At 46.7% G+C, this 22,987-nt stretch overlaps 1 protein-coding gene across 1 annotated transcript in view; it reads left to right on the top strand.

Moving 5' to 3' along the window:
* The first annotated feature begins 1,500 nt into the window (after positions 1 to 1,500).
* The window catches only part of Spaca7 (sperm acrosome associated 7), a 30,125-nt gene continuing 8,638 nt past the window's right edge, over positions 1,501 to 22,987 (top strand). Inside the window, exons 1-5 of the mRNA XM_028881213.2 lie at positions 1,501 to 1,681; positions 10,917 to 10,973; positions 15,654 to 15,758; positions 16,992 to 17,099; positions 18,593 to 18,652. Coding sequence (XP_028737046.1) covers positions 1,585 to 1,681; positions 10,917 to 10,973; positions 15,654 to 15,758; positions 16,992 to 17,099; positions 18,593 to 18,652 — 427 coding nt within the window. The 5' untranslated portion in view covers positions 1,501 to 1,584. The remainder of the gene's footprint in view (positions 1,682 to 10,916; positions 10,974 to 15,653; positions 15,759 to 16,991; positions 17,100 to 18,592; positions 18,653 to 22,987) is intronic.

Consider the following 22,987-nt stretch of genomic DNA (forward strand, 5'->3'; position numbering starts at 1 on the left):
GAGCCACCTCTCCAACCCCACCAGTTTTTTTTTTTTTTTTTTAATTAAAGTTATTTAAAAGAAAGCAGTATTTGCCTCTTTCTCCTGGAACCATCTCAGAAGATGCAGGGGACCAAATGCCTGGGACTCAGGGCAGCCTGTCCACCGAGGGTGCAGCAGGGGGTGGGTACCCGCCTGTCCCAAGCCAGATACGCAAGTGAGTTCCAGTCTGCTTTCAATGGCTGCCAACAGATCAATATTCTGAATTCTCTTTATTAATACTTCTTTTAAAAAAAATCCATGCAAAAGGAAGCTTGTATAAAATTCTTGCTAAAGGGTAGCCAAGATCAGAGGAAAACTTGGGGGACTAGTCTTTAAACGGGAACCCCAGGAAGCAACTGATACCCTGATACCCCGACTGCCCCCTCCCAGTAAATCCAGAGCCTCTGCAAACAGGCAGCAAGGGCTCTGCATCCTGAGCAGCTCGGCCACCCTCTCTGTGCAGCCCTCTTGAGTCTAGCAAAGACCATGACTTGTCTGGCCAGTAGGTTAGCAAGTGTGACACAGGTAGGGTTTGTCTCTAGTGGGTATGCTGTCTCCGCAGTAGTGACCAAGCTCAGTGAACCACCACAGGACAAGACGCAGGCCATGGCAGGTTAGAGGCATGAAGCCACATTGGACCACTGGACAGTTCACCTGCAGAGCTAGCTCAGAGTTACAGACAACAGCACACATCAGCTGCTTTCAGAGACTAGGTTTTGGGATGACCATACAGATTGCCTTCTGGAGTGAATCTTCTCTGCTAGCCCTGGTCCAAAGTCCTGCGGGGCCAGCACAGAGGGATCCACTCCCACAACAGGATCTGACATCTGACTTCCTAGACAGTTGTACAGGTAGCAAGTCGCAACAGCTACACCACTGACCAAGCATGTCCTTTGGCCATGTCTCTTTGCCTTCAGTCACTCCACTGAGTCATAGCCTGGAGAGCTGTAGCCACATGCCTGGATCCTATTCAGCCCCTTTATTAGCTCACAGCGCTCAAATCATGACACCTGTGTGGTCCACAGTGCTTTGTGTCTTTACGGATACCATAAAAGCGAGATTTCTCACTCTCTACGGTTGATTGATTATGTCTACCAAGAAAATCTCACACACCACACCATCAACTCCCTACATCAACAATAAAGAGCCTAGGGTTGCTGATAGCCAGCTGTCCCAGGGTCCCCACTGAATCTGGAAGGCACTGCTGGCCTCACATGACCAAGCCAGTTCCTGCCCCTCGATCCCAGCAGCTGTTCTGGGGCCATGGTAAGCTCCTGGGTAGCCACAACTGAGAGATAAGCCTTAGGAAAACACACCCCCAGGGAGGGCCCACAAGGAGTGTTTAGGAGTGTGAACAGGTCAAAGGACCCCAGTTCACATCCTAACCACGCTGTCACAAGTCCGCAACATAGCACATCCACTGTTGTGTGTGGGGGAAAAGAACCCAGGTCACTTCCGGGTGGTGATGTCACAGGTCCTGGACATTCCAGGTATCCGGGAGACCAAGGCTGGGGAAGCTGAAGACCTTCCAGGGACGGGCCTCCTCCTGTGACTGGAGGGACCATGGCAGCGACTAGGGGGGTAGTAGAGACCTTCTTATCTGTCTTCCTGCTGTGCTGCTGGCGAGGAGCCGAGCTACAGCCAGTCAACAAAACTTCAGGTAGGGTCACGTGGAGGTGGGGAGACAGAAACCTCGGGCCTAGATCCTGGGGGAGAGGTCTTCTCCTGTGTACCCTCTTCCTTCCCTGGAGCTTGGGGAATGGAGAGAAGTGAAAGGTTTTTCCATCTTTAAATGCCTTCCAAACAGGAATGCCACAGAGCAGCTAAATACATTATACACATGTGCTTGAAATGTTCTAACTTATCCCAAGATAGAGGAGTAACATCACAAACCTCCATGTGTCCATCCTCAGTTTTGATAACTGCACATTTCCCAACTTGTTTTTATATACACATAGGTGTGCACACATCACACACATACACAGACACACACATACATACACATGTACACATACATTGATACACATATACATCAAATGTGCACCAATACACATGCACACGCACACGCACACGCACACGCACACCCTTCTTTGGGGGAACAATTAGCACTGTCCCGATATCTTATGACTCTCTGTGAAGTGGGTAAAGCATATTTTTATATGACCGTCATGTCCCTGTCACACTGACCAAGTTAACAAATTCCTTTATTGCACCTAATGCCGGTGAGGGACACAGTATTCCCGGTGCTTGTTAATGACGGCCATGTAGCCAGATGTGGTTGTCTAGGCCTTTAACCCCAGCACTGGGAGGCAGCAGCAGAGGCAGATAGAAGCTCTCTGTGAGTTTGAGGCCAGCCAGGACTATGTTAGTCAGGGTGGATACCACAGTGGAGATTCATAGAGGGAGTGAGTTCATGTCCCAGAAAAATCCAAGATCCTTGTCTTAGTCCAGGACTAGGTAGAATGATGGATGGAAGTTTCTAGGAAGTCGAAAAATTCTTGGCCTGCTAACCTAAGGGTACTCTGCTGTGGGCAGGCAAGGGCGGTCAGTGGGGGAGGGGCCACACGGTCAGGATCTGCAGGCGATCTGACATTGGCAAGAACTTCCACGGGCATGACTCTGTGGCACACCTCGGGAGGCTAAATCAGAGCTTAGGTCAGGCAGGCTGAGTGAGAAAGACCTGGACAGAAGCAGACCATGGAGTCAGTCCCTCCTCATCCTCTGCCCTTTGAACAGTGTGGTTAGCTTTGCGATTCCCCTCTGGGATTTGATGTTGCACAGCCAGGAAGGTAGCTAGGAGAATGTCTATGAGACAGAAAAGAGACAAGCCAAACAATATCCATAAATTAAAAGAAAATTAAAATGAGCCATAACTGGGGCATGGCAGCCCATGCCTGGGACCCCAGCATTTGGAAGGCAGAGGCAGGAGCTGCAGAGCCTAGAACAGTGGGAAGGATTCCCAGATGCCAGGCCAGAAGCCGCTTTGACCAACAGCGAGGGTAGAAGGGGCCCCAGCATAGTGCGAACACCAGCATTATCCTTGGCTGTGGCTGAGGAGGGCAGGGAGGTGACTCCTGTGTCCTGAGTTTCTCCACACGGTCCTCAGCGATCAGCAGATGTCAGCTGTCAGCGCCCCAGGTCAGGAGAGAAAGAAAACACAGACAATCAGGAGAAGGCAGCTCTGCCCATAGTGGACACCGGAGAAACCCAAGTTCAGGACACACTCCAGATTCATGGACAACAACAAAAAAAAGAAAGCAAAATAAAAGTTTACCAAGAGACCAGGAACGGCAGCAGAGGAGCTGGGCGGGGGCATGGGAACCACAGGTGTACCCTGCTGTTTTCCATTAAATCCTTATTTACAATCAAAGATCACAAAGTGATGGGACCCCTGACTATCATAAAATAAATCCCACCTCCCTGGCTTCGGCCTGCGTATTTGCGAAAGTGCAGTGTGGTGGTATTCGATCTTGAGGCTGTGATTGGGTGTGCTTTCTTTCTCGGGACTTTTTATAGGGAATCTCAGATTTGGCTTCTCCAAGCCTCTGGGAGGCTAGGTGCTACCAGCAAGGGGATCGTTAGAAAGCCTGGGGTGAGGATGGACTCCTGTCTCCTGGAAGTTTCCTAGGCTACTTAGAAGTGACCTTCCCACCCATCCTTAAGATCGGGAGCCCAGGGAGCCAGGTGCCAGGTGGACTGGTCTAGGCCACAGTTCCTCACATCTGACTCTAAGTATCTGGAGTGGGAAGGCCAAACCGACGCCTTGGCCATGTGGCCAGCATCTCCGATAGTGTTTGTTCTGTTACAAGGGGAAAAACCATGGAGTGCGTGTGTCTGTGTGCGTGCACATTAAACATTCATGCATGTAAGTGCAGGTGTATCTGGAGGTCAGATGCTACCATCAGACGTCTTCCTTAACTACTATCTGCTTTTTTTTTTAAAGAAAGGTTATCTCTTCCTAAACCAGGAGCTCATTGATTTGACTAGACCAGCTGGTCAATGAGCCGCAGGGAACCTATTTTCTCTACATCCCCAGAAGTGGGATTACAAGCATGTGCCACCACATCACACCTGACTTTTATGTGGGTCCTAGGGATCCGAACTCAGGTCCCCATGTTTCCACAGCAAGCACTTTGCCAACTGAACTGTCTACCTGGCCCAACAAGAATAGCATCACTGGGCTGGAGAGATGGCTCAGGAGTTAAGAGCACTGGCTGCTCTTCCAAGGACCCTGGTTCAATCCCCAGCACCCACATGGCAGTTTACAACTGTCTGTAACTCCAGTCCCAGGGGATCCGAGGCCCTCTTATAGCCTCCAGTGCATCTGGCATGCAGCTGTTTCCTAGACACGCCTGCTTGCAAAAACACCCACATGGAGTGGGTAGCTGTCCTGGCTATGACCTTGAACATCACCCCTGGAGAGGGAGCAGGCAACTGCTCTACCTGCCTATGACCTTGAAGTACATGCCCCTGGGGCGTGGCTCTTGGAACCCCTAAGAACTGAGATGCACGTACTGGGAGTTCTCTCTCTCCCTCGCGGTTTCTGGATGCTGAGATGGACCAGGCAGAAGAACAGCGTGGACCATAGCTCAGCTTTCCAGGACCCTGTGATAAATCTCCCATGCTGTAGTGTGTTTTTATCCTCTAACAAATTCCTTGCCATTTAAGCAGACTCCATGGGTTTCTCGCTTTACCCACTTTTATCATAAAATAATCAGGCTATTTGTTAAAAGAAAGAATAATATCTTATTGAACTTATGCAAATACTTACATGGCTATAAAATAAATGTTGATAGAGACTTTAGAGAGATCAAGTGGAGAAAATATTTCTTTTGTAAAGGTGTAGTTATGAGGGGCCGGAGAGATGACTCAGCACCTGAGTCCTTGCTGCTCCTCCAGAGGAGTAGATTTTGCTTCCCAGCACCCATGTTGGGTGGCTCACAACCACCTAAAACTCTAGCTCCAGAGGATCCAATACCCTCTGCTGATCTCCATAGACACACACACACACACACACACACACACACACACAAATAAGTAAACTAATCTTAAAAAAAATAAATATACTTTAAAAAGTACAACTTCAGGCTGGGCAGTGGTGGTGTACATCCTTAATCCCAGCACTCTGGAGGCAGAGGTAGGTGAATCTCTGTGGGTTCAAGGCCAGCCTGGTCTATATAGTAAGCCCCAGAACAGACAGGGCTATGAAGAGACCCTACCTCCAAAAAAAAAAAAAAAAAAATCAAAACAAACAAGGATAATTTCAAAGCTTCTCTGAGTTACTGTCCTTGAATATGCAGAATGAGCACAAAAGAACCAACAAGGCTTCAGACCAAGGCTCTGAAACCGTAGCCACTCGGCCCTGCTCCACCAGGCCACAGTCTCTATGCTTCAGGGACCCATCCGGAAGACCAGCAGGCAGTCTTGGGGCCATTGGCAGTCTAATTCTGGTCTCTTGGTCAGCGTGTCCTGAGACTCCTTGCAGGCAAGCTTGGACTGTAGATGAGTACACCTGCTTTCAGAAAAGCATCCGAGGAAGACAGGAATTGTCTGCAAAGGACCCAGGCTCCAGGACCTGCCACGTGCCCTCCCTTCTGAGGTCAGCAGGGAGAGGTGGTCATTCTCACATCATACAGTGTTTTATATCAGTAAGTGCAACGACAACAGATCACGGTGTCCAGGGACCTAGTAAAGACAAGGCACATCTCTGGAAATCTCCGACAGCTCCTGGCACCTGACATATCTTCACAAAGGTGTGATACAAAGGATTCAACGCTGCTTACTCCACAAAGCTCGCCATACCATTTCACATCACAAGGAAGCTAATTAGCTTAAGATCTGTCTTTCACAGGATGACAGAACAAATCCCCGGAGGCTTTCCAGGGGCCTCTGGGAAATTTCAAAGTTAGCTTGAGGTCAGAAAGACTGCATTTAGAATTTAACTCAGAGGTGTCAAAAAATGTCAGGTGCTTTGAAGAGTTGACCGAGATCATGGGCTACTATGAAGCAGTACTTAGCTTCCCAGTTCACCAAAATGGCAACGATTTCCCAGGGAAATAGAGGAGCTAAGTAGTGGTTAAATAACCAACCTTCACTCTCTCAATATTAAGAGGGTTCCACTTTCTTAAGTAATAAAAAAGTTTGAAAAGACAACACGAAGCACAGGAAATTATTTTGGTAAGAACGGAGCCTTTGTCTACAAGGGAGGTTACTCAACAGGTAAAGAAAACACTTGTAATCTCTTATGAAGAGGAGGCCAATAGTCCAAGGACTCCTCCGTCCTTTCAGCGGAGAGAGAAGCAGAAGCCGTTCCACATGGCCGCACGCCTGATACCGGAGCTCATTTCAAACCCTGACAATGGCCATCCGTTTACCCAGCCCGACCACGGGAGATTAGATTTCTCTTTTCTCTCATAGACCCTTCACACCTTACCCAACCCATTTAGGCTTTTTGTTCCTTTTCCCCCTCCTCTCTTCTTTATTAAATAACTTTTAAACTATTTGTGACAAAATGACTTTCTTCTTTCTTTAACAAAGATTCATCCTCTACGTCTCGTGGCCTCCCTTTATCACACACAGACCACTTTCACTGAAACCTGCTTGCAAAGTCAGGCTCCCCTTCCTATGAGTCACAGGAGTTTTAATTACACACCTAAGTAGTAATTTTAACGGAGAAAACTTAGAAACTATGAATTATCCGTCACAATAATTGGTGGCAGGTTTCCTGAATTTCCATCTTACAAAGCTTGGAGCCTTGACTGTATCATTTTAGCAGTGGGTGTGGTCGTGTGTCTTTGTATAGGAGTGCATGCATGCATGCATGCATGTGTGCACAGTCAGGTGGAGGTCAGAGGGTGACTTCAAATGCTGTTCCTCAGGTACCTCCTACCTTGTTGGAGACAGAATCTCTCACTAGCCTGGAACTTCATCAGAAAGACCACTCTGGCTCTCAGGCTCGGAGGACTTGGCCTGCCTCTGCCCTCCCTCAACCCATGGCTGGGGTTGTAGGTGCACGGCTCCATGCCTGGCCTTTTCCGTGGCTTCTTAGGGGACCTGAATTCAAGTCCTCACACTTGGAAGGGCAGCACTTCATCAACGAACCCATCTCCCCAGCCCTGTCAGCCATAATTTTTAATGTGGCAGAAGCAACATGCTTATGAACAGACCCAAATACTCCGTTTCTCTGCGTGTAAGAAATGAGAAGGCAAGAGCGTGGGTGTAAGCTTGTTCTGAGAGAATGTCTCAATGGTTCAGATTACTTAGAACTTCTCTAAGAGCCCACTAATTGTGGCGGCGCGGGGATGTTTAGCACTGGCCTGTAAGTAGCTGTTTTCTTTCTCTGGACACCCAGAGCCCAGTCTGGGGAGGTTTGGGTGTTCACAGAGTACCACAAGCCACAGAACTCAGTGAGTGTTGAGAGGGATGCTTCAGAATGGAATAGAGCACACACTCAGGAAGCTCAGACTTCTCAGGGCAGATTCCAGTTTGTGTCTTAACCAAGGACTGGACAGATGGCTCAGCAGTTAAGAGCACTGGCTGTTCTTCCAGAGGACCCGGGTTCAATTCCCAGCGCTCACAACTGTCTGTAACTCCAGCTCCAGGGAATCTGACATGCAGGCATACATGCAGGAAAAACAACTCATGTAAAATTTAAAAGTAATTATTTTAAAAAAATGTTTTAACCATAGCTATCTATATGACCATGGTGACCTTTGCAGTTACACTGTCCAAAGGCTGTCATCTGTCTTTGTTTTTCTCTATGGAAATTTTACATTAATACATGAGATCACCAGGTATGCTGGGGTACACTATATAGACCTACAGGCTGACAAGATAACTGGTCGTAACATGGATCAAAAAGGCTAAGGAATTTCTACCAGTGGCTCATTAGGACATCTAGGTTTTGACTGTAAACATGGATGGTCTTGTTTGTGAGACTTACTCAGAAGAGCAGGCCGTTGAGAAAGGAGAACAGTGAGGCCGAACTCAAAAGATCACAGATATTTTAGCTTTAATCTGTCTCCACACGACTGAGTTCTCTCTTGGATGAAGGAGTATTATCCTTTGCAGGTAACTGGGTCAGCCATTTTTGTGGTTCTTAAACAAAATCCAGGGGTAAGAGGCTCTTTCCTTTTCTCATGTCCCCCTAATGTTCTCTGTCTTTCTAGCCTGCCCCCAGATACCCAGTCCACATTGAAGTACACCCACTGTTTCAGAATGCCCTTTAGGTCAGTTGAAGCCACGCCCCAAGCAGGGACCCATGTGACTTCTGTTCTGACACACTTCTGAGCACACTCAAGCCACATTCTTTTTCCGCATCGACTTTCCTCACAGATAATCAAGGACCAAGGCTCACAAAATGAGCCCAACTAGGGTCCCCAGCTCCATCTCCCAGGGTGAGCAAGTCATCCCTGACCCCCAAGAGGGTTCATGGGACTCTCCTCAGAGTGCAGCACGTTGTGCTGGCCTGAGTGCTAATAGCCAAGCCAGCACTGGTCTGGACAGGAGAGTCTAGCCTGGTTCACTATTTATACAAGGGCAAATGGTCTCCGTGGTCCAACGACGCTGTGAAGTATGTCTGTATTTCTACTTTTCTCTTTCTTAAGCTCTGAGGTGCTTACTAGAAAAATGTCATGAGGTCCTGGGGCCAGGAGGGTCTAAATTTGGCACAGCACACACGTCCTTATTGATGTCTCTGCCGTCACTGCCTGTCCATGCCTGTGTATAGATGCCAAACCCAGCTCTTGGTTGTCCCAGCAAATGCTCAGCAGGTGTCTGTTGAGGAGCTTGCTGCTGCTGCTGCTGTGGCTGGTCACTTTCATCTCTTGAGTCCTGGTCAAAGCATTGATGATATCCAACATCTTCTCTAGCTCAAGACCAAGTTCAAGTCTGGGTGACTCCTGCTGCTGCTGCTGCTGCTGCTGCTGCTGCTGCTGCTGCTGTTTTACCAGCTTGAGACCTGGATAAAATCTGGGTGAATCTCAAGGTCCTCCCAGTTTGAGACCTGGTCATAACCCTATGTGACAGTCAAGGTCTCCTTCAGTTGAAGCGCCGATGAAGGCGCAGTTTTCACATTGCTTTAAGAGTAACACAGGTAAACTTCTCCCATCCTGGGGTATTCCCACTGCTTGGCAGGAGAGGAGCTGTGCATGCTATGGTGTGTGGGTCCCTCACAAGGAGGGATGGCCACTAAGAGGAAGGACAGCAGTTGATATGGCCCTCATCAGGACTCTCTTGTATTCACTCAATTAACCTGAGTGAACTCAGAACTCAACAGTGAACTTCATGAAGCCAGAATGGTGCTGACGTGGGCAGTGAGAAGACATCAGTGTCCTGACCTTGTGGGTGTGTGCTGTCTGGAAGCTGTGACTCTCTGGAGGAGGGGACAACAGGAAAACCACGGCAGAGCAGCTACATCTGACAATGCACGCTAACAGGCACGGACACCGGGAGCGCACACACCACGCATGTGCACACGACTGACTTGCACAATGCTTCCATTGTGATTACGGGACAGACACGAGATGAAAAGAATATTTTTAACAAAGTGCTGGCGCTGCGCAGCTGTACCCATTCGTAACGACCCATTAATGTCTCCTGCAAAGAGAACTGTACTGTTTGTTTGGTTTACCGAGGTCAGCACACTGGGAAGCAATTGTCATCACCGTCACAGACCTCCTTCCATACTTCCCTTTGTTCCGAGCCGTGCAGATGAGCACATTGGGATGCAGATTGCCCATCATTAAAGCCTTGGAGAACAGCTTTGTCATTGGTTTAGAAGCAACTTTACTTCTCCCAGACAGAGCTCTGTGTCTCAGAAAGCGAAGACAAGGTGGCCCTGCTTGCCATCTTTGGGGATCCCAGGACCTGAGAGCTGGAGGACGAGGCCAACCCTGAGCTCAAGCTAAGGGGTGCACCAGATCAAGAGACACCACAGCCCCGAGATAAACAAAGGTCATGTCAGAAGGAGGATGTGTGTGCTGGATGCTGCCGAGGAGAAACTGGTCCTCAGAATTGCCGTAGTGTCTAGAGACAGCTAGACCCCATCTGCCCAGCACAGCTCCTCCTGTCCACCAGGAAGCAGACATCACAGATGAGACAGCCCTGGACTCTGGGGACAACTGCCATCCAGAACTCCACAGCTCACTAACCAGAGACTCCCCTTCTTAACGGCAGACAGACCACCCTGGGGGGCTCTGCTCACGTGGGAAGAATGAGGTGACCAGCCTCTGGCCTCCCCGTCCCCCTGAGAACCTCAGGTGGCATAAGTGAGTGTTCAGGGTCACCCGGGGCTCAGAGAAGCACACTTAGGAGGTGTTTTCTCATCACAGGACAAAGTGAGTATTTGGCCGGCGACATGGAAAGCCTCAGTCAGAGGCTGGGCAAATGCTTCTTCCCCGTGTGCCAAGCTGGGCTCTGGGCTGCTCAGATGGGATCCCAGGCCGGAGTTTCCCAGTCTGGTGGCCACCCAGACGGCATCACCAGCCATGCAGGAGGCAAAGCGCGGCTTCCTACAAAACAGCGCATGTGACCCTCCTCCTTCTTTGCCCCTGTGATAGAGCTGAATTGTCCCTGAGTGTGGACGCTGTCTTACCATCCACGCAGGTGACTCCAGTGACCAGGAGGGCAGACTCTACTCAGGGCACCTGGGGAGATCATGGGTTCTACCCACACAGCCGTCCCATGGGCCAATGTCTTTCCCATCTTCCATATGAGAAACTCAAGTCCCAGAGGGTTTTCCTCAGACCCATGGGAAAGAGCAGCACTCTACACAGGATCCTTCCTCTAGACCAGGCTGGGGCCATGCCTCACAACTATCTGTTCACAGAGAGGTGTGTGAATGAATACTGTAAAACTATAGATTTTCATCCTCTCCCCCTTCTCCCCCCACCCAGGTCCAGTTACTGACGACTCATTCAATTCAACAAATGAAGAGATGCCTGAAGTGTTTGGTAAGGATTCCCCATACAGAACCTGGTATGTGGTAAGAGAATGGGACCTTTCCCAAATACCTACCACCAGTTGCAGATGTAGGGGGGAACTGACTTGCTCTGAGGCCAGAACCAAGGTCTCCTGTCCTGCAGCTTTAGTGCCAACATCAGAGCCAAATTTACCCTACAGCGTGAGTACCATTGATCTGACCAAAGCCATCCCACAGAGATGGAGCATGGGTGCAGGTCAAGTGCTGGTATCCATACTCCAAAGAACATGGCAAGGACACTAACTTTAACTGCCGTCTGTGGACTGGGATCCTGACGCTGGGATAAGCAGGCCACCCGTGGGCTCCAGGTAGTTCCCGGGCACTGTCCCTGGTTCTGAAAAGCATCCTGCTGCAGAGACAGGCTGCTTCCAGGTGCTGTGGTTTAGCTCCCACCGCGGTCTCACACCATACAGGGTGCCTTATCAAAGCCATGAGATAAACTTGTCCCCAGTTCCACAGCAGGACCACTGAAGGTCAGAGGTGTAAAGAAAACCATGTGACATTATATCTGACTGAGAAAAGATGCAGCTTGCGTCTGAGGTTTTTTGACCTTATGTCCAGAACACTTATGTTAGAGGCTAATTGGGAAGAGCAGAGTAAAATACGGCCACATTGGAGTAAGACAAGATGCTCACCTGTATTAGGGGACAGGGATGGCACACAGAGCGGCCACAGGACAGGAAGGAAAATCCTATGTCTGGAGCTGGATTTTCTGCATTTTGTTGTGGAGGGTGTATTAATCAGTTTTCTATCACTGACAAAATATCTGAGGTAACAATAAACTTATGAAGAGAAAAAGGGCAACTGTGGCTCAGTTTCCGGAGCTTCCAGGCAATGATTTGTTAGCCTTGCTGCTTGGGGTCCTGTAACGGAAGCGCACACGTCATGGATGTAATGTGTAGCACACACCCACGGGAAAGAGGGCACAGCCCAGTGACCTCAAGGCCTCCTATTACATCTCACCCGGAGGCGTCATCACGTCACAATAGCAGCAACCAAGCTTTTAACACACGGGTGCCATGATGGCTGCTCTTGACTGTCACTTAAGTAGATGAAGAGGCACCTAGGAGATGAGTATAGCACACTTGTAGATGTGCCTGTGAGGGAATTCCGGAAACAAATGGATCGCAGAGGCTGCTCTGGTTAATGAATGATTTAATCTACAGATGGGTTCTGAACGTGAGGACTATTAGGAAGTGGCAGAATTCTGGACTATGGGACCTGTTGGAGGAAGTAGGTTATGGTTGTGTGTCCTTGGGCACTGGATCTTGCCATGGCCCCATCTTGACGCTGCTCTGACCTGCTCCCTGTTGACATGGCACAGTAGTACCTGTCAAACACTCCTAACCACCCTGACATTTTGCCTCACCAAAGGCCAGAGTCAGTGGTGTCAACACCCAGAATCAATATCTTGCCCTCTTAAGTCATCTATGTCGGGTAACTTGTCCCAGGAACAAACTTTTACGCAGAAAGTTGACAGCAATGATATGGGGTCATTGCAATGACTAACCTTAATAATATGATTCCTTAGCCTCGGGAATCGATTTGGGGGGTAGAATTGGAAAAAGTTGAAGACGTGAACTAGAGAAAGCTCGGGATACTATAAACTGGGCTTAAAGGGTGATTCTGTTGGGAGCTCAGAACGCCAGAATGCAGTAGGAATTTAGACAGTGGAGGCCAGGTGTGCTGGGTAGTTTTATGTCAACTTGACACAAACCAAAGTCATCTGGGAGGAGGGAACCTCAATGAAGAAAATGCCTCCATAAGATCAGGCTGTACACAATCCTGTAGGGCATTCTCTTAATTAGTGATTGATAGAGAAGGGCCAGCACATGATGGGTGGTGCCATCCCTGGGCTGGTGGTCCTGGGTTCTATAAGAAATCAGGTTGAGCAAGCCATAGGGAGCAAGTCAATAATCATCACTCCTCCATGGCCTCTGCATCAGCTCCTGCCTCCAGGTTCCCGCCCTGTTGGAGTTCCTGTCCTGACTTCCTTCAGTGATGGACGATGATGTGGAAGTGGAGGTGAAATAAACCCTTTCCTCCCCGAACTACTTTTGGTCATGGCGTTTCATCACAGCAAAGTTATAAACCCAAACTAAGACATCAGACTTAGGAAGTTTCATATGGAGATGAAGACCCTATTGGGAACTGTGCTAAGTCTTTCACATTCTCACCAAGAACTTGTCTATCTTTTGAGCATGTCTTGCAGTTTTATAGGAAACTGGGTTAAAAGGTAATGAACTAATTAACCCAGCAGAGGAAATTGTAAGTCAGTCCTACATTTAGGCTATGGCATGGCTACTACTGGATGCTTTTAGACAGGTTTTTCAATTAGAACCAGGAGAAAGGACAGAGCAGAAAGACTTGAAAAGTCTGCAGGCTGATCAGAAACCTGTGTAAAGTTGGGGCTAAGGAAGGCATGGTTTCTGAAAAGAGTATGGCTATCAAAAAGAAGCCAAGAACCCTGATGCATCAAAGACCTTGTAGGAGTTGGCCAGATCCATCATAGGCTCAAGTTTTGAAAGGGCAAACTTAATTGAAACTTTTTTCTTTTGAGAAAATAATGCCCCTGGGGCACACTGCTCACTCGGGAAGTTGCTTCCCAACATTCTTTTCACAGTTCTCAGTCACCTATCCCTAAGACGTCAACACAGTCAAGGTCCAAGTAAACCAGTATTTGCTCACATTGACTTCATCTACATGATGCTGTCTTTGTAGACATACAGAATGCAAGAGTTACAGTTTCATGGAAGCTTCCAACCAGATTTCAAACAATAGCCTGAGAATATATATATCAGGGTCAAATTTCCTGTAAGAGGGTAAACTTGAGATTACAAACTTTAAGCTGCAGTAGAGACCCAGGAACGTGAAATATTTGTCAATGAAATCCACAGGCAATGTATACAGAGAGGCCAAGAAAGGAGTCATGTGGACTGCAAACAGTCAAGCCACAGGGACAGGAGCAGCCAAGCTCTTTTGAGCTCATGTAACATCGCTTGCCCCAATGCCAGACATGGATCCATCAGTGTTTCCCCTGCTGTATTTTGGTCTTGCTTTGGTGTACTTTTTCTTTGCTGTTTTACTATGCTCCTGTTTTCTCTTTGGGAATGGGAATGTGTACTCTGTGACATTGCATTTGGAAGCAACTTACACATCTTTATGGAGACTTAGAGATGAGAATTGCCTTTGGTCTCCAAAGAGTCTTTATGCTTGGACTTTAGAAATGTTGACTCTTTAAAGATTATGAGGACCTATGAAGACAGATGGATGTATTTTGCATCAGGAGACCAATGTAAGGAGGTGTACTCGGTTGTAAAGTTGACAAGGGGTCTGTTTGTTAGTAATCTTCACTGTCAGATTGACTGGACTGAGGCTGTCAGAAGTGCCCCTTCCTTAGGTATACAACATATAACTGCTTCTCATAAGGTTCCAACACAAACCAAAGCTTCATGCTACCAAAGTTCACCCTGAAGAGCAAATGAGCTGAGTGGGTTTGCTTATGAAACACTAGCAGGAACCTCTGGTGACCCCAAAGCACACAGGAAAGTCTTCGTCCAGCATGGATTATGTCTTTTCCTATTCAGATGGAGCTCCCGCCAACGTGCCTTCCCTTTGCTATATACTCTAGCCCCTCCACAGGACCCCAGATGCCATGTGCAGCTAAGGCATAATTGCATGCATGGGGTGGGAAGGGTGGCCGGTACTGAGGCAGGAGAGCAGTAACTCTTCCCACACCCTCTGTCACTGAGGGAATGTCAATTACCAACAAGCCCAAGCAATGGCTCCTTGCAAGCAGGAATCAAGAAGGTGGTAGCTTCATCAGATGTTTTGCTTGGAGAGCTGCATCCTACAGGGACTCCTAGAAGACTATTGCAGTACACTTCTGTGTGTTATGTATGAGGGGGCACTTCCAGAGATGGCTAGATCCCGAAGGCTGTGACAGTGTGACTGGTCTAACTGGCCAGTAGATTCCAAATTGGAATCCATTGTTGGGATGTGAGGGAACTGTGCTGTGGAAGATGAGATATGAGTTAGAGGAAGTTCCCAAGTTCCTTCCTGGTGGTCTTCATTTGGCTTCCTGGCTGCCAGGATGAGAGTGGTTTTGTGCATGCCCCAATGTACTGAAACCTCTGAAACTGGGAGCAGAATTACCCCCTTCCTCTCTGGAGTTGCACCTCGGGTAGTGGATCACAGAGATGACCTAGCTAACTAACACATGAACATGGGGCCATTCAACTAACTGGGGCAAGGCTTAGGAGATAGCCAGATGGTGCCCACTTCTCTGAAATTTTTTTTTTTTTTTTTTTTTTGGTTTTTAGAGACAGGGTTTCTCTGTGTAGCTTTGCACCTTTCCTGGAACTTACTTGGTAGCCCAGGCTGGCCTCGAACTCACAAAGATCCACCTGGCTCTGCCTCCCGAGTGCTGGGATTAAAGGCGTGCGCCGCCGCCACCACCGCCCGGTTCTCTGAAATTATTTAGGGAGGCAGAGACCAGCCCATCCAAGATGAGGTTCTCTAGAAAGCCCACCAATGCCTTGGGTTCCTGTTTTCTACCCACAGTATTCACAGACTGCCCGAAGTGCGAACCGTGCATGAGGCATGCATCCTGCCTTACCGGCTCTAACATGTTCTTATATACTTTCTCAAGATGAAATTATTGCCCAAGAGATTTTGGAGCCAAACACATCAGCATCAAATGAAACACCAACAACAAAACGAACAACCCGAACAACAAAACCAACCAAGGAAAAAAGCAAGTATACATACCCCTTCCACCCCATAATCGCACACATTCCTAGAGGCCCAAGGTGTTGCCTGTGTAACTCTGTTTGAGCATTTACTTGAACCAACTATGGATACATAAGAGACACTGTGGCCTTGAGACCAAGGGAGGAGTCACCTCCAAGGCAGGGTGCCTTGTTTCACTCTGAGGTGATCCCTGAGTCACATTCATGTGCATTCTGGGGTTCAGCCACTTCAGGAACACAGGCTTACAGATGAGCCAGGTCATTACAGTTTAACACACACCATCTCATTGCACTCTGTTGCATTTGTTTACCTCTGTGAAGCTGTGTTACTGTGCCTGTCTAAAACACCTGATGGTCTAATGAAGAGCTGAACAGTCAACAGCAAGGCAGGAGAAAGGATAGGCAGGGCTGGCAGGCAGAGAGGATATATAGAAGGAGAAATCTGGGAGAAGGGATCTAGGAGCAAGAGAGGAAGGAGGAGGACTCCAGGGGCCAGTCACCCAGCTACACAGCCAGCAACAGAGTAAGAGTAAGATTTACAGAAGTAAGAGAATGGAAAAATCCCAGAGGCAAAGATAGATGGGGCTAATTTAAAGTTAAGGAAAGCTGACAAGAAACAAGCCAAGCTAAGACCGGGCATTTATAAGTAAGAATAAGCCTCCATGTGTGATTTATTTGGGATCTGGGTGGCAGGCCCCCCAAAAGAGAAAAAAAAACCAACCAACAACAGCACTCACCTACAGCTCCCAAGGGAGCACAGTCCTTCTGCTATGCCATGTGGCTGAGGTAAAGCCAAGGTCAGTATATGACACACCCCAAACCAAGAAGAACAGTGGACAAAGTACATGCTTTGCAAAGTACAGCTCCACACTGCACGATTGTGCAAATAGGTGGTGTGATGGACAACGGAGAAGGAGAGGTCTGGGTTAAGAAGCCCTGAGGCTCGGTAGGAAATGCACTCAAAGGCATTTTTTGTTGACGTTGAGATGTGACTGGATTTCAAGGGTTTGCTCACTGCACATCTGCCTAGACATAAACCACTGGGTTCAAAGTAGTTAGATGACACATGACTTTAAATATTAATTTCCCAACACATATTTTCAGCTAGTACTTGAATACTGTGCCATTTTTCCAGCCCAGCATTGTGAAATAGGAATTAGCCCCACACACACACTCCCCAAAACCAAGTGTGTAACAAGGAAACTCTTCCCTGTTTCTTTCCATCTTCTTCATCCAAGATTCTGGTATTGATGATAACTACCAAGAAGATAGCTCTGAGAATTACCATGAAGTAGTAGAGAACTCAGAACTCTCGTCTCTGAACAAGGAGAAATTCGAAAGTAATGGTAAATATGATCTAGCCCATCTCCCCTGCCTGAGCTAGGACACTACCAGGGAGCCAGCACCAGGTGCACTGGGTGGCTGCTCCACCTGAGTTAGGTAGCCCTGCCCTGAGGCTGAGGGTCCCCTGGCTCCTCAGCTCTGCCCTGGACTCAACCCTCCCCAACCAGTAGACATGTCTTCTCCCTGGTGTGTGGAAGTCAGGCGTGGAAGAGCAGCCTTGCTGCAGACTTCCAGTCAAGTCACCTCTTCTCCGTGGTGGAAGGAGATAGCAAGACCCCATGGCCCTGGGAGTCAGGAAAAGCCTCCAGCAAAGGCAATGATCAGTGACGCTGGGAAGTTTGCTGTTCAGGGACTGATAGAGCTTTTTTTTTTTGGCCTTAAAGCTTAGGTTAGGTTAGGGTTAGGACTAGGAAAGGATAGGACTGTGCAGGGTGTAGGGCTTAGATGTAGTACTCTGAAGTCTGACTCACGTACAGAACCAGACCAAGGTTCCAAATCGTGGTGGTTTCTGGCATGGGGCAGAGGAGGTCATTAACGCACACCCCCGAGCCCACTACACAACTCTGTTTGGGCCCTGGACCCTGCATTTACAACCCACCCCCCACATAGCTTCTCCAAGGACTAGCCTCTGGTGCTGGAATGGATCTAAGGAGTAGTTTGATGGTGTAAACACAAACATGATTCTACTTTAAAAATGAGTGTTTAATAGTCCCGAGCTTGTCCCACTCAGAGGTTTGGACAAATTGCCTGATGGTTTGGCACAGCATTTGCCAAGCAGTAATTCTTCATTCACTTACTGTCATTTAGTAATTAGGATTATGATCTAAGATCTAAGCAATAGCCACCTCTTCTCAGTCACCTTATTTACTCATGATCCTGACACAGTCACTAATGCTTAGGCACTAATATCAACTCTAGCTGATAACTGTAGCCATTTCTTCCAATCCTCGGCCTTGGGAGTCATTCCCATGTTCATTGCCCACCCCTAAGATGCTTGGATCTTATCTGGTGCCTCCCTGCCCCTGCCTAGCTTCTTTTTGCTAGGTAAGTCACCCTAGAAGACTAAGAACCAGATATGGTGGCACTGCTCAGCAAGCCAAGCCAGGAGGGCTGGGGACATATGCGTACATCTCTGTGTCCGTTCTGCCATTTTCTTCCTCTGCCTTTCTCCCCATGACTCACACAACCACAGGCCTCTGATGGTAGGATATTTTCAGTCACAGTATTTGCGAGCCTGAAGCTTAGAGATTTCCATATGTTGGAAGGGTATCTGTGGGACCAACTCTTAGCCAGGGATGGAGGAGTCAAAATACGAAGGAGGAAATGGTCTTCACATAGTGACTTCTTACCTCATCTTCAGATAAAACTCAGAAATAGAGATAGCATTCCAACCAACGCTTTAACATAAATGCTCCCCAGTGTCTACCAGTGTATCTTTCAGAAAATGGCCCCATTTGTATGTTATTTTGTTTTTTTTTCATGTTCTTCATTAAAGACAGAAGCACTGCTGAGAACCTTCATGACCACAAGCTTGAGCCACACTTTTCTTCTGAAGGTGAGAACAGAATCCACCGTGACCATCCTTCCCTGCCACATGGGCGCAGCATGGGAGACAGTAAAAGCGTGAGGCAACTGTCTCCCTGCAGCCTTGCCCGGGGCAGGGGGTGGCACCCTCAGATTTTCATGGGGGAGGGGTGCCATTTCAAGGTTGCTTTCATTTGCAATTCTCTAGTTAATAATGACTTTCTGTTTCATATTTGAAGGCCACTCTCCTATTGTTTTTGTAAATCTGTAAAAAAAAAAATTTGTTTTTGTTTTTCAAGACAGGGTTTCTCTGTAGCTGAAAGTTTTTCTGTGTCCTGCTTGGTCTGTAGTCGCTCAGACCCAAGTAAACACACACAGGCTTATTATATTAATTAAAACTGCTCAGCTGTTAGCTGAGGCTTACTACTGACTAGCTCTTACACCTAAACTCAGCCCATTTCAGTTAATCCATATGTTGCCACGTTTTCCTTGGCTTTACGTGTGTGCTATTACATGCTGCTCCCTGGACAGCGGGCTGGCATCTCCTGACTCAGCCTTCCTCTTCCCAGAATTCTCCTTGTCTGCTTATCTGGGCTGTACTTCCTGCCTGGTTACTGGCCAATCAGCATTTAATTAAACCAGTGTACAAAAGCATTATCCCACAACATTTCCCTTTTTCTGTTTAATTAAAAAGGAAGGTTTTAACTTTAACATAGTAAAATTACATATAATAGAACAGTTACCAAGCAAGAATTACAGTTACAATATCTAGTCTATTTGTAGTTGGCAAAATTAAAGAAAATATTCTATCTATCCTATATTTGTGAGTCTAAAGTTTCATATATAATTTATATTTTATTATAACCAAGGAAAACCATAATTATAACTATCTAGTCTTCAACTACATCGAAGACCTCAGAAGGATATAATATTACTTAAACAAACAGGAAGTATATTGTAAGCAACTTCCAAAAATCTAGAATGACCGAGGCAGCTGGCTGCCTGGACAGTTACCCAAAGTTCTTCTACAATGTTGGGGCATCCATGTTCAACCCATAGGCCTAGAGTCTCTCAGTCACTTCTCTCTGTGTCCTGTAGAATGTCTGGTAGTTTCTTCTGTGAAGCAGGAAACTGAAGGACCATTTTGCCTTGCAAAGTTCAATGGTCACCTTCCTATGGGTCCTGCATGTCCAGTTAATACAACATTTTGTCAAGTAGTCCAGGCAAGAATAGTTTCTTGCCAAATAGCTATTTTTGCCAAGAAGAAGATAAACTCCATTGAAGTGTCTTTGACACCCTTCTTTCTCTTTGAAGGAATTCAGTGCTGCCAAGAGCAGACGTGTCTCATTGTCCAGAAAGTCTAAGTTTTTAAAACATTTTAAATGTCATATTCTGTAGGTCTTTGAAGTGCTTGAAGATTACCTATCTATCTGGAATATATCTATGTATACCTAGAAAACTAAACTAAAACCTTCTTTTTGTTTAGAAAGAAAAGGCAAGTGATGGGAGAATGCCGTTTTGTATGCTGTGAATATGTGTTGCTCTGATTGGTTGATAAATAAAGCTGTTTGGCCAATGGTGAGGCAGAATAGGGTTAGGTGGGACATTCTAACTAGAGAGGAGGAAGGAGAAAGGCAGAACAGAGAGATGCTGCCAAACATGAGAAGCAAGATGTAAAGATACCAGTAAGCCTCAAGCCACGTGGCAAGGTATAGATTTATAGAAAGGGGTTAATTTAAGATAAGATCTAGCTAGCAAGAAGTCTGAGTCATTAGGCCATACAGTTTGTAATTAATATAGGCCTCTGTATGTTCATTTGGGTCTGAGTGGCTTCGGGACCGCGGGACCATGGGAGCCTGGCAGGACCAGGAAAACTTCAGCTACATTTCTCTGTATAGTTTTGGTGCCTGTCCTGGATCGCACTCTGTAGACTAGGCTGGCCTCGAACTCACAGAGATCCGTCTGGTTCTTCCTCCTGAGTGCTGGAATTAAAGGTGTGCACCACCACTGCATGGTGTGATTTTTTTTAAAGGACGGTTAGACATATAAACAAACCAAGTCTGTGATACTCATTGCAAACAATTTTTTTCAAATTTTTCAGCTGGCTCTATATTAAGATTTATTTTATTCATATGTATATGTGTTCTGCCTGCACGAGTGCATGCATGGCTGTGCGGGAGCCCCTAAGAGTCTGGAAGAAAGCATTGGTTTCACCAGAACGGAAGTTACAGGTGCTGGGAGCTGAACCCAGGTCCATTGCAGGAGCAGTAATTGCTCTTAGCTGCTGAGCAGTCTCCTCAGCCCTGATCAGTTTACTTTAGATGATGTTCATATTTTTTTCCATGCAAAAAAAACCTACCATTTTTGTGTGGTCACAATCAATAGTCTTTTGTTTTTAATATAGTGTTAGCCAGAGCCAACACTAGAGAGAAGCTGTCATTTCCTCTGCTAATTGTGTGTGTCACTTTGTTGGTCCCACGTGTGGTGATATACTGTGTACCCTAGTAAACTTGCCTGAGGATCAGAGGACAGAGCCAGCCACTGGATTAGACATAGAGGCCAGACAGTGGTAGCACACACCCTTAATCCTATCACTTGGGAGGCAGAGATCTGTCTGGATCTCTGTGAGTTCAAGGCCACACTGGGAACAGAGCCAGGCAGTGGTGGCACATACCTTAATCCCAGGAAGTGATGGCAGGGCAGAGAAAGGTATATAAGGTGTGAGGAAACAGGAACTAAAGCAGTTCACCTGAGACCCTTTTGGGTGACGACTCAGAGGCTTTCAGTCTGTGGCTGCTCTGCTTCTCTGATCTTTCAGCTTTCACCCCAGTATCTGGCTGCAGATGTTTTATTATAAGAACATTTAACATTCGAACACCATCCATGTGGTCTCTAACTGCATTGGAATTTATCTCTGAGTAACATGTTCTTAATTCCATCTCTTTACACACCTGTGTATTCTAGCATGACTTTCTCAAAGACCATCTCATCCCCGTGCTTTGCAGACACACACTTAAAATATACCAAATTCCCAGATGTGTGGCTGTCTGTTTCTTTTGTTTTTTTGTTTGTCTGTTGGTTGGTTTGTTTTGGCTTGTGCACCATGTTAGTATGTTGGTGCCACAGGGCTTCTTTAAGGTGTATTCCAGCTTCTGAGGTACAACTCCCTCCCTTTTGCCTGGTTATTCTTGAGTTTTTGTGTCTAATTTCCCTTATTTAAAAAGAAAGCTTGTATGCTTCCTATTATTGTGGGTCATTTTAGAAAATAATTTAGGAAAGAATTGATCCTTTATGATGTTGAGTTGTTCTTTCTAAAAACAGGTAGTGTCTTTATATTTCTCAAGTCTGATTTCATATACTATGGGCACACTTTTGGGGTTTTCCTGGTATAGGTTTGGGTTTTCATGTTAGGTTTATCACTAGGTGTTCAGTCTCCTTTGTTTCTATATAAAGGAGAGTCTCCCATACTGACCACTATAGCTGACCTTCGTTTGTAAATAGTTTTCCTAATAACAAAAAAACCTTGCATCCCTGGAATAAACTACACTTGATGGTGTTCAGCATTTTCTTACAATAGTATTGACTTTGTCTCACCAATAATTGGTTGTATTTCTGAATCTAAATAAACGAGTTACATTAGTTTGTGGGTTCTTAAATTCTGTATCAGGTTGCAGTCTCAGGGCAATACCGTTTTATAATGAAGAATGAACATTTTCTCCTTTTTAAATATTTATTTTTTTATTTATCTATTTATGTTCGACTCCGGGGAAATCTACAGAGCATTGAGAAGCCCCATGTAATGAACTTACTGGGGCACTGTCTTCTGAGGTAGCTGCTTGATGACTTTATTCCCTTTAGAGAAATTTATTTCTTAGTTTAAATGTTAATCTTGGCTATCTGTATTTCCTTGGAAAATTATCCATTGTTTCTAACTTTTTAACCTGTATTTGCAAAGTCTTCAGAGTATCTCATAACCTATGCCATCTACTCATTCATTCATTCGTTCGTTCGTTCGTTCGTTCGTTCATTCATTCATTCATTCATTTTGGTTTATTTGGTTCAAGACAGGGTTTCTCTGTGTAGCCTTAGCTGCCCTGAAACTCACTCTGTCGATCAGACTGGACTCAAACTCCCGAGTGCTGGGATTAAAAGCATGCACCACCATGGCCTGACTCATTAATTTTTATTGTTTTTCCTTTTTAAAATTTTGCTCCTTTTGTTTTGCAGCCTTCTTTGCCCCCTTTTTGATGGCATCAGGGTGGTCTGTCTCGTTGGCTGTTTGCTCCAGCATTCGGGTTCTGGTGTGTCCGTTCTGTTCCCCACCGCCCTGGCCTCGTTATGGTTTGTTTGTGACTCCTTACTCTTT

The sequence above is a fragment of the Peromyscus leucopus genome, chromosome 17 (genome assembly GCF_004664715.2).
Source record: "Peromyscus leucopus breed LL Stock chromosome 17, UCI_PerLeu_2.1, whole genome shotgun sequence".
NCBI lineage: Eukaryota > Metazoa > Chordata > Mammalia > Rodentia > Cricetidae > Peromyscus > Peromyscus leucopus.